Source organism: Heterodontus francisci, chromosome X (genome assembly GCF_036365525.1).
Source record: "Heterodontus francisci isolate sHetFra1 chromosome X, sHetFra1.hap1, whole genome shotgun sequence".
Classification (NCBI taxonomy): Eukaryota; Metazoa; Chordata; class Chondrichthyes; order Heterodontiformes; family Heterodontidae; genus Heterodontus; species Heterodontus francisci.
Window position 1 is genome coordinate 7,893,609 of NC_090421.1, and position 10,713 is coordinate 7,904,321.

Sequence of the window (10,713 nt, forward strand, 5' to 3'; positions counted from 1 at the left end):
TAGCCCACATCCTGAGACTGTGACCCCTGGTTCTGGACTCCCCATCCTCCCTGCATCTCGCCTGTCTAGTCCTGTTCCAATTTTATAGGTTTCTATGAGATCCCCTCTCGTTCTTCTAAACTCTAGTGAATATAGCCCAATCTCTCCTCATACATCAATCCTGCCATTCCAGGAATCAGCCTAGTAAATCTTCTTTGTACTCCCTCCATAGCAAGAACATCCTTCCTCAGATAAGGAGACCAAAACTGCACACAATACTCCAGATGTGGTCTCACCAATGCCCTGTATAACTGCAGTAAGACATCCTTGCTCCTGTACTCAAATCTTCTTGCAATGAAGGCCAATATACCACTCGCCTTCCTAACTGCTTGCTGCACCTGAATGCTTGCTTTCAGCGACTGGTGTACAAGGGCACCCAGGCCTCGTTGCACCTCCCCCTTTCCCAATCTATCACCATTCAGATAATAATCTGCCTTTCTGTTTTTACAACCAAAATGGATAACCTCACATTTATCCACGTTATACTGCATCTGCAATGCATTTGCCCACTCAGCCAACTTGTCCAGATCACATTGGAGCCTCTTAGCATCCTGTTCACAGCTCACATTCCACCCCCTCACTCCCTTCCCCCCCCACCACCCCAGCTTTGTGTTGTCTGCAAACTTGGAAATGTTACTTTTACTTTTCTCACCCAAGTCATTAATATATATTGTGAATAGCTGGGGCCCAAGCACTGATCCCTGCGGTACCCCACTAGTCACTGCCTGCCACCCGGAAAAAGACCTGTTTATTCCTACTCTGTTTCCTGTCCGTCAACCAATTCTCAATCCATGCCAGTACATTACCCCCAATCCCATGTGCTTTAATTTTGCACACTAACCCCTTATATGGGACCTATCAAAAGCCTTCTGAAAATCCAAATACACCACATCCACTGGTTCTCCCTTATCTATTCTACTAATTTATTTTGTTTCTTTTGGCCTCCTTATCTCGAGAGACAATGGATAAGCGCCTGGAGGTGGTCAGTGATTTGTGAAGCAGCGCCTGGAGTGGCTATAAAGGCCAATTCTAGAGTGCCAGGCTCTTCCACAGGTGCTGCAGAGAAATTTGTTTGCCGGGGCTGTTACACAGTTGGCTCTCCCCTTGCGCTTTTGTCTTTTTTCCCGCCAACTGCTAAGTCTCTTCGACTCGCCACACTTTAGCTCCGCCTTTATGGCTGCCCACCAGCTCTGGCGAACGCTGCCAACTGACTCCCACGACTTGTGATCAATGTCACAGGACTTCATGTCGCGTTTGCAGACGTCTTTAAAGCGGAGACATGGACGACCGGTGGGTCTGATACCAGTGGCGAGCTCGCTGTACAATGTGTCCTTGGGGATCCTGCCATCTTCCATGCGGCTCACATGGCCAAGCCATCCCAAGCACCGCTGACTCAGTAGTGTGTATAAGCTGGGGATGTTGGCCGCCTCGAGGACTTCTGTGTTGGAGATACGGTCCTGCCACCTGATTCCATCTTCACTGCCTCCGGAGAATACTTGGCATCAGGTGAGTTGAACAGGGGTTTTTAGTATTTTAACATTGAGATAGGTGTTCAGGGACCGAGAGCCAATGTGAATCAGTGAGCACAGGGTGAATGAGTGAATGGAACTTGCTGCGAGTTGGGATCGGGGCAGCAGACTGTCGGATGAGCTCAAGTTTGTGAAGGCTGGAAAGTGGGAGGCCAGTTAGCAGAGAATTCAAATAGTCAAGAGCGAACAAAAGTATGGCTGATGGTTTCAGCAGCAGCAGCAGCAGCAGTTGTCCAAAGGGCTGAGACGGGTGATAATCCGGAGGCGATGGAATGGCAAGATCCCAGTGATGAAGTAGCTGCACACTCTTTGCCCTCGCTCACACAGTCTCGCTGTGCTGTTCTGCACTGAATTCTCGAGATGCATTGGGTTTTAGAGCTGGTCGGGAACAAGTGACATTTCTGCTGGCCCGGGTATGTGAGCTGTAAGCTGCCAAAACAGACAATCCCAGAAACAGCCGACGCAGGGGTGAGCGAGATTGGAGCTCAGATAATCCCTCCTCCATCAGGATTTAACGCTTTATTTACAACAGGCAGCTACCAACAGCGAATAGGCGACTTCAACATCTGCAAATTTGTTTAGGCTCAAAGAGCAAGCGAGCCATTCGCAAACTGTGCAGATACATCAATAAAAGTTCATCCAGCCCACTCCCCAAGACACATTTAAAGCCACGGAATTGACCCTCAGTAATGGACTATCTGCTGTCTAAAAGCAAAATACTGCGGATGCTGGAAATCTGAAACAAAAACAAGAAATGCTGGAATCACTCAGCAGGTCTGGCAGCATCTGTGGAAAGAGAAGCAGAGTTAACGTTTCGGGTCAGTGACCCTTCTTCGGAACTGACAAATATTAGAAAAGTCACAGATTATAAACAAGTGAGGTGGGGGTGGGGCAAGAGATAACAAAGGAGAAGGTGCAGATTGGAACAGGCCACATAGCTGACCAAAAGGTCACGGAGAACAGGCAAACAATATGTTAATGGTGTGTTGAAAGACAAAGCATTAGTACAGATTAGGTGTGAATACACTGAATATTGAACAGCAGCAAGTGCAAACCTGAAGAAAAACAACCTGAAAAAAAGTGGGTAAGCAAACTGAACAAACTAAGATGAAATGAAATAAATGCAAAAAAAGATTGTAAAAAATGTAAAAAGGAAGAAAAAATAACTAAAAATGAAAGTAAAGTGGGGGGCTGTCATGCTCTGAAATTATTGAACTCAATGTTCAGTCCGGCAGGCTGTAGTGTGCCTAATCGGTGGATGAGATGCTGTTCCTCGAGCTTGCGTTGATGTTCACTGGAACACTGCAGCAATCCCAGGACAGAGATGTGAGCATGAGAGCAGGGGGGAGTGTTGAAATGGCAAGCAACCGGAAGCTCAGGGTCCTGCTTGCGGACTGAGCGGAGATGTTCCGCAAAGCGGTCACCCAGTCTGCGCTTGGTCTCCCCAATGTAGAGGAGACCACACTGTGAGCAGCGAATACAGTATACTACATTGAAAGAAGTACAAGTAAATCGCTGCTTCACCTGAAAGGAGTGTTTGGGGCCTGGGATAGTGAGGAGAGAGGAGGTAAATGGGCAGGTATTACACCTCCTGCGATTGCAGGGGAAGGTGCCCTGGGATGGGGACGAGGTGGTGGGGGTAATGGAGGAGTGGACCAGGGTGTCGCGGAGGGAACGATCCCTTCGGAATGCTGACAGGGGAAGGGAGGGGAAGATGCGACTGGTAGTGGCATCACGCTGGAGGTGGCGGAGGATGATCCTTTGGATATGGAGGCTGGTGGGATGAAAAGTGAGGACAAGGGGAACCCTGTCACGGTTCTGGGAGGGAGAGGAAGGGGTGAGGGTAGAGGTGCGGGGAATGGGTCAGACACGGTTGAGGGCCCTGTCAACCACAGTGGGGGGAAATCCTCGGTTGAGGAAAAAGGAGGTCATATCAGAAGCACCGTCATGGAAGGTAGCATCATCAGAGCAGATGCGTCGGAGACGGTGAAACTGGGAGAATGGAATGGAGTCCTTACAGGAGGTAGGGTGTGAAGAAGTGTAGTCGAGGTAGCTGTGGGAGTCAGTGGGCTTATAATGGATATTGGTAGACTCTCCCCCCTGCTCTCATGCTCACATCTCTGTCCTGGGATTGCTGCAGTGTTCCAGTGAACATCAACGCAAGCTCGAGGAACAGCATCTCATCTACCGATTAGGCACATTACAGCCTGCCGGACTGAACATTGAGTTCAATAATTTCAGAGCATGACAGCCCCCCATTTTACTTTCATTTTTAGTTATTTTTTCTTCCTTTTTTACATTTTTTACAATCTTTTTTTGCATTTATTTCATTTCATCTTAGTTTGTTCAGTTTGCTTACCCACTGTTTTTTTCAGGTTGTTTTTCTTCAGGTTTGCACTTGCTGCTGTTCAATATTCAGTGTATTCACACCTAATCTGGACTAATGCTTTGTCTTTCAACACACCATTAACATATTGTTTGCCTTTTCTCCGTGACCTTTTGGTCAGCTATGTGGCCTGTTCCAATCTGCACCTTCTCCTTTGTTATCTCTTGCCCAACCCCCACCTCACTTGTTTATAATCTGTGACTTTTCTAATATTTGTCAGTTCCGAAGAAGGGTCACTGACCCGAAACGTTAACTCTGCTTCTCTTTCCACAGATGCTGCCAGACCTGCTGAGTGATTCCAGCATTTCTTGTTTTTGTATATGCTGTCTAATACTGCCAGCTGCTCTCTCCATTTCCATTCATCATGTCCATAGGAGTTGCTCGCCTATCAAACAGCTCCTTCACAGGGCCCTTTCACGGCCCTTGGAGCCTCCCGGTCCTACACACAACTGATGATCTCGGGGGCTGCTCCCAACAGCCACACCTTGTCACTGCCGCCAAGTCGCACTCAAGGCAAGATGCAGCTGCTGCTGCTCCGCAAAGGGACAGGTTGTAACCCGTGGCAGAGGGCGGCGGCTGGCTCCTCCTCTCTATTGCTGTTATCTGACACCCTGACCAAGCTTCCATCCACAGAGCCCATAAAAGCAGCTGAAGCCGCCCTCAGCTGCACCAGCCGTTCAGTTTCGGACTCTCCGCTCTCTCAAGCAACGTCAACACGATGTCCAGTCAGCAGGTTCGCTATTCCAGCAGCAGCAGCAGCGGAGGCGGCGGCGGCCGCATGACAATCAGACAACATTTCGGCGCACCGAGCACCGGCAAAAGCTATGCCATGTCCAGCCGCTTCAGCTCAGGTGGCTTCAGCTCAGGTGGCTTCAGCTCAAGTGGTGGACTGCAGCGCGCACGAAGTATGATCAGCACTCCACAACTGAGAATGTCAATGTCGACCAAACGAGGCACTTTCCAGAATCGGAGCGGTTTCAGCTCTGGCTCTTTGTCTCAGGGGCTGTTGCAGGCAACTAGTAATATTGACCTGAACGCCCCTCTCCCCCAAAATGACACCAGCCTGCAAAATGTCCGGGTGCAGGAGAGCAAACAGATCATGCATCTCAACGACAAGTTTGCCTGTTTCATTGACCAGGTAATTTGAACGATTGTCCAGTCGGTCGTCTTTGTAACCCAGAGTTTTGTGCCTCTGCTCAATCACTTGCTGTCACTCTGCAAATTGCTCTTCTCGCTTTGCAACCGATTGCGTTCAAATGTAACCGTGCATTCATTTTACACCGTCAGGTTCGTGCCCTGGAAGAGATCAATAAGAAGCTGGAGATCAAACTGAATCTTCTGAAAGAACAAGGAACTTACAAATCAAACATCGACTCTATGTTCCAGACTTACATTGATAACCTCAAAAGGCAACTGGATACTCTTGGGCAGGAGAAGCTGAAGTTCGAGGCTGACCTTGTCCAGATGCAGGGTCTGGTTGAGGACTTTAAGTGCAAGTAAGTGTGTTGCTGCTGAATTTGCGAGGGCATTTCTTCTGATCCCGTATCGTGTCCCAACTGAACAAAGTCCCAGGTTCAGATTAAGATCATTTTGACCAATTGATCAGGACCCGGCAAAATATCACCGGGCGAAATAATCCGTAGGATGGTCATGTGGACAAAAGTGAAATAGCGAAGATAAATGGCTGTACTCGTCACCGTGACAGTAGCCTGTGCTGAGTCAGCTGGTCTCTGCTGGGATACAGCTGTGGTGCCACATTTGGCCTCAGTACCTGTGGAGAAGGAAACATCAACCAGTGCCCCTGTAGGTGTGGCAATTGAGTCTGGGCGGGAGCCCGAGTGTGTGTTCGTGCTTTGTTAAACTGGGGCTTTAGTGTGGGTGATCCATTCTGTTGAAGCGCTAACAGGACTGATGCTTCTCAGAGCAGAGTGTGAACACTTCGGGGATGGTGTATATCTTGTGGAGGGAAACATATGAAGGATAGTGCACAATAGAATATAGATAAATAAGGAGTGTGAGGAAAGCGTGGCTTCGCGATGGGAACCTGCATTTACTCAGTGCAAGGGGCTCCGAGCAATAAGTTAGGGCTGGGCAACCCAGAATTGCTTCTTTCACCATGGAAACGGACAGAAAGGTTTATTAACAGCAAGAGATTAACAGCAAAATAATCTGTTTCATTCCAGATACGAAGATGAAATTAACAAGCGCACAGAAATGGAAAATGAGTTTGTCTTGGTCAAGAAGGTGAGTATAACCATATATTTCTGTCTGCCGGGCCAGAGCAAGCGGATCTCTTGGCAGAGTTTCTCAAAGCACTTTGTCCCTCTCCTCTTTAGGATGTCGATGACTCCTACATGAGCAAAGTAGAGCTGGAAGCTAAACTGGAAAGCCTCACCGATGAAATCGAATTCCTCAAGTCAATCTTTGAAGAGGTAAAAATGTGACAGGGTCCACCAGTTGGCCTTCTGCTGTTTAATCCAATCAAATGTAATCCAATCCAGTTTGAATGCTTCCTATCTCCTTTCAATCTGTTTTTTTTCTCCCCTTCGCCGTTCTTTAGGAAATCCGTGAGCTGCAGGCACAGATTCAGAACACATCTGTCTGCGTGCAACTGGAGAGCAGACCCAACCTGAACGTAGATGACCTGATTGCTCAAGCCAGACATCAGTACCAATTACTCGCAGACGCCAACCGTGCAGACGCTGAAGCATGGAAACAGACCAAGGTCAGCTCTTTAAGATCCCGATCACCATTTACCACTTGTATTGGTTGGTCTGTAGCCGACGCTGAAGTGTGAAATCTTTTACTAACCAGTTGCCAATGTTTCATTGCAGATGCAGGAACTGTCCATGTCGTCTGGACAATGCGGTGATGACCTCCGTGTGGTGAAAAGCCAGATTGTTGAAATGACTAAGTTGATCAGTAGACTGAATGGTGATATCGACGGTCTGAAACAGCGGGTAGGCAAAGAACTGAAACCAAACAGGATATTGGGACCACCTGAATTAGTGTTGTCAAGGACCTGTCTTGTCTTTCTGGGTCTCTCTTTCTCATTTCCCTCCCCCATCCAAAATAATGGGAAGAACCAGTTGAAGGATCAGCTCAATCTGGCCTATTTCTGCCAGTCTCAGTCTCTCACTGATGATTCCATTTCGATCCTTGTAAGGAAAAGTTTTGATATGAATCCATTGCCAGTCAGTCTGCGGTCCACACCACACCTGCTCTTTCCCAATTCACTGACATGAGGGAGAGGCTTTCCCCTTTTGAGTGCTCTTCTGATACACAAAATGTCCAGGAAACTAACCATATTAATATTTGTGCTACTTAGCGTGTCAGACTGGAGGCTGACATCCAAGAAGCTGAGGAACGTGGTGAGCTCTCCCTCAAAGATGCCAGGATTAGGATTGCAGAACTGGAAGCTGCCATCAACAAAGCAAAAAATGACCTGACCCGCCAAGTCCAAGAATACAATCAGCTGCTGAATGTCAAGGTGTCTCTTGATCTTGAAATTGCCACCTACATGAAACTACTGGAGGGAGAGGAGGACAGGTAAGATGTGGGACAGTTACAGATTCCAGACATCACACTGAGCACAGTCCACAGTTTCCTATAGGAGCAGATTACAATCTGTACTTGCAGTTTATTGGTATTGTCATTACCGTAGCTTTGATCTCTGATAATGGAATGAAGTGTGGACACTCATGAGTGGCAGGTTACTCTAAATCACTTACTTTGGTTTAAAGGCTGCTTTGTATCTAAGTAGACACAAACATCACACTCCCTCCCAGGATGAAGCCCTGCATGGTGATTCACTCTTCCTTTTATAGAGATGGTTCAGGAAAGGTCTCCTGATGACTCACTGGGTGAAGACATTGTGGAACTGAGCCACATTGACCAGAAGTTCCACCAGGCCAGCAGTTGGGGTGTACAGTTGGGCGGTGTGCCCCAAGCAAGGGAGGGTAAAAGCAACCCAAGATCCTGTTCCTGATTGCCGGACAGTGAAGGTGCAGATCTTCCTTCCCCATGGCCAAATAGCCTGCTGGCATTTGCTGTCTGTGCTCACATGTGAAGAATGGGCACTTTGGGTGAGGGCCTGGAGGTTGACTGTACCCATGGAACTGCTCCACAGTTGTTGTCAGTGTCCTTGCGACAGGGAGAAAATTGGTAAACTAGAGGTAAATCTGACTGTGAATGTAATGCAAATACCTGCTGTAATGTGAAGATGTTTCCTTTATCAACAGAATGGCATCTGGGATAAAAACCCTCAACATCCAGCAAGTACAGAACCAAGGTAAAAGAACTTCTAATTCCTAGTTTGAGATCATAATTCCTGGAGGAAAACCTAGACATCGAAAAGAAAGATGGGAAATTCTGGAAATACATCGTAGGTTCATCATCAGCTGAAATGAAAGGAGACAGGTTGTCATTTTAGGTTTCGACCCGAGGTCACTGTGTATGTGTTCTGAAGAAGGGCCTACAGTGCTCCTCAAAACTTAAGCTCTCTTTGTTCTGTTTTCAGAGGCTGATGGACCTGCTGTGCATTTCCAGCATTTCAGTTGTCATTTCAGTCAATCATAATTGTAAATAATGTCTCTGTGTTTAATAATGAGAGCAATAGTTGTCGAATATAAGGACAAGATGTAATTACTTCTAGTACTGCTGACTACCCAACTTGCCTTCCTGGCCACCATGCTGGCTGATAAGGTTTAATGATTCCTTCTCCTCTGGCACTGTCCCCCTCCCGTTCAAATCAGCCATCATCACCCTCCACCTCAAAAAACCCACATTTCATCCTCTGTCCTTGCAAACTGCCGCCCATCTCCAACTTTCCTTTCCTCGTCAAAGTCTTTGAATGTGTTGTTGCCTCCCAAATACGTGCAACTCCATGCTTGAACCTCTTCAGTCAGGTTTCTGCCCTGGCCACAGCACTGCAGCAGCCCTTATCAAAGTCACAAATGACATCCTACGTAGTAAACTATCTCTCCTCATTCTTCACTACCTGTCTGCAACCATAGATATGGCTGACTGCTCCATTGTTCTCCATTGCCTCTTCTGCTTGGTACAGCTGGGTGGGACTGCCCTTGCCTGATTCCATTGCTGTCTGTCCAGTCATAGCCAGAGAATTTCCTACAATGGCTTCTTTTCCTGCTCCCGCATTGTTAACTCTGGAGTCCCCAAGGATAGATTCTTACTCCAATCCTATTTCTCATTCACAGGCTGTCTCAAGGCGATATCATCCAAAAATGTAACATCAGATTCCAAATGCTGTGCACTTCCAGCATTTTGGTTCTCATTTCAGTCAATCATAATTGTAAATAATGCCTCTGTGTTTAATAATGAGAGCAATAGTTGTCTAATATTGGGCCTGGAAGCAATTTCTTATACTGCTCCTTTTGTATGTAGATGAAGGAGGAATTTTCAAAACTACTGTGCAAAGGGCATCACCTTTCATGAAAGAATAATATGTCCCTGATTTGAAATGTTTTTTTTGTTTACAGGTAGTTTGTCGGGGTTTAATTCAATGAGTGCAGGACTTTCTGACTATGTATCTGGCAGTGGTTATAGTATGGAAACCTCAAGGATCGCTTCAGGAAATATGCCACTCAGCTCAAAATCCTCTAAAACTGTGCTTGTGAGGGAAACTGAGCAGGTAGATGGAGTAACAGTGTCTTCAAGTACAAGACAGTTGAACTAATAGAACAGAATTCTGTCAATTATTTGTCTCATGCCTCTACACTCATCAATTTTCATCTGCCATCTTAGTCTGAGAGTTGAATTCTGATAATCCTTGCTTTGCGTATTTGGGGATACTTTTAAAGTACTGGCACTGGTGAATCACTTCATCTACAGATCTTTAAGTCTTGAGGGCGTTATTGGGGAAGAGCTTGTCCCAATCTTTTGATATTCATAAAAATTACTTATCAGTCTGCCTGATACATACAGCACGGGTTGCACATCGATTAAATCTCCATGTAAACTGTGCTATGTGACACCAGTATCAGTACATCAGATTAATTGTTGGCAAGTCCATCATTCATCTGCTGGTGTAGGTTTCATATCACTGAAAATCTGGCGTGCACACACATTTTGGGATTAACTCATTTGAATGACAGAGGAAGTCTTTGACATTCTATGACTTTGGTCTGCATCGGTTGATATCTAGCTCCTTAAAGGCTTATAGTTTGGAAAACTATGTAAGGTACTCAGACTTTAATTGTTGTGTCCTTAAAAATAAGAAATAAACCAATGTTTTCTGTATGGAACTGTTTCACCATTCTGTATCTCCTTGTACTCGAGAATTGCCTTTCAGCACATTCTATGAAATACTGAATAAACATCTTTTCTGCAATTCCAAATTGTTGTTTTCTCTGTTCTGCATATGAATTTCTTATTCATAGAAAACACAGCTGAACAGGCAAGGGATATACCAAGTAAAACATGTAAAAGCGATCAAGGATGTAGAGAATTATTGACAGTCAGAATACCATGCTCAGTAAAAAAAATATTTTTTTTTACAGGTTTTTGGGCTCCCAGTTTCGATTTGGCAGCCACCTTTGATGAGTGCCATAAAATGAGATTTTTCATTTCAGAAAAACATAAAATAAAGTTATGTACAGATCTTTTCTTGCTTCAATGTTTTCCTACATATTCTTCAGAGGCTAGTCCCTGTGTTAGAAACTGGAAAATAAAGGTTTTGAAACTTCCCCCAAGTCCCTTGAGTGAACAAGATCAAGGTCATACTGCAGACACCCAGATGCA

At 46.0% G+C, this 10,713-nt stretch overlaps 1 protein-coding gene across 1 annotated transcript; it reads left to right on the plus strand.

The window, feature by feature from the left end:
• The first annotated feature begins 4,577 nt into the window (after positions 1-4,577).
• On the plus strand, positions 4,578-10,237 carry LOC137358612 (keratin, type II cytoskeletal 8-like). The gene is made up of 9 exons (XM_068024678.1): positions 4,578-5,092; positions 5,242-5,450; positions 6,138-6,198; positions 6,291-6,386; positions 6,515-6,679; positions 6,789-6,914; positions 7,283-7,503; positions 8,196-8,245; positions 9,453-10,237. The coding sequence occupies exons 1-9, from the start codon at positions 4,673-4,675 to the stop codon at positions 9,647-9,649; spliced, it is 1,545 nt and encodes a 514-aa protein (XP_067880779.1). The 5' UTR covers positions 4,578-4,672; the 3' UTR covers positions 9,650-10,237.
• The last annotated feature ends 476 nt before the right edge of the window (positions 10,238-10,713 follow it).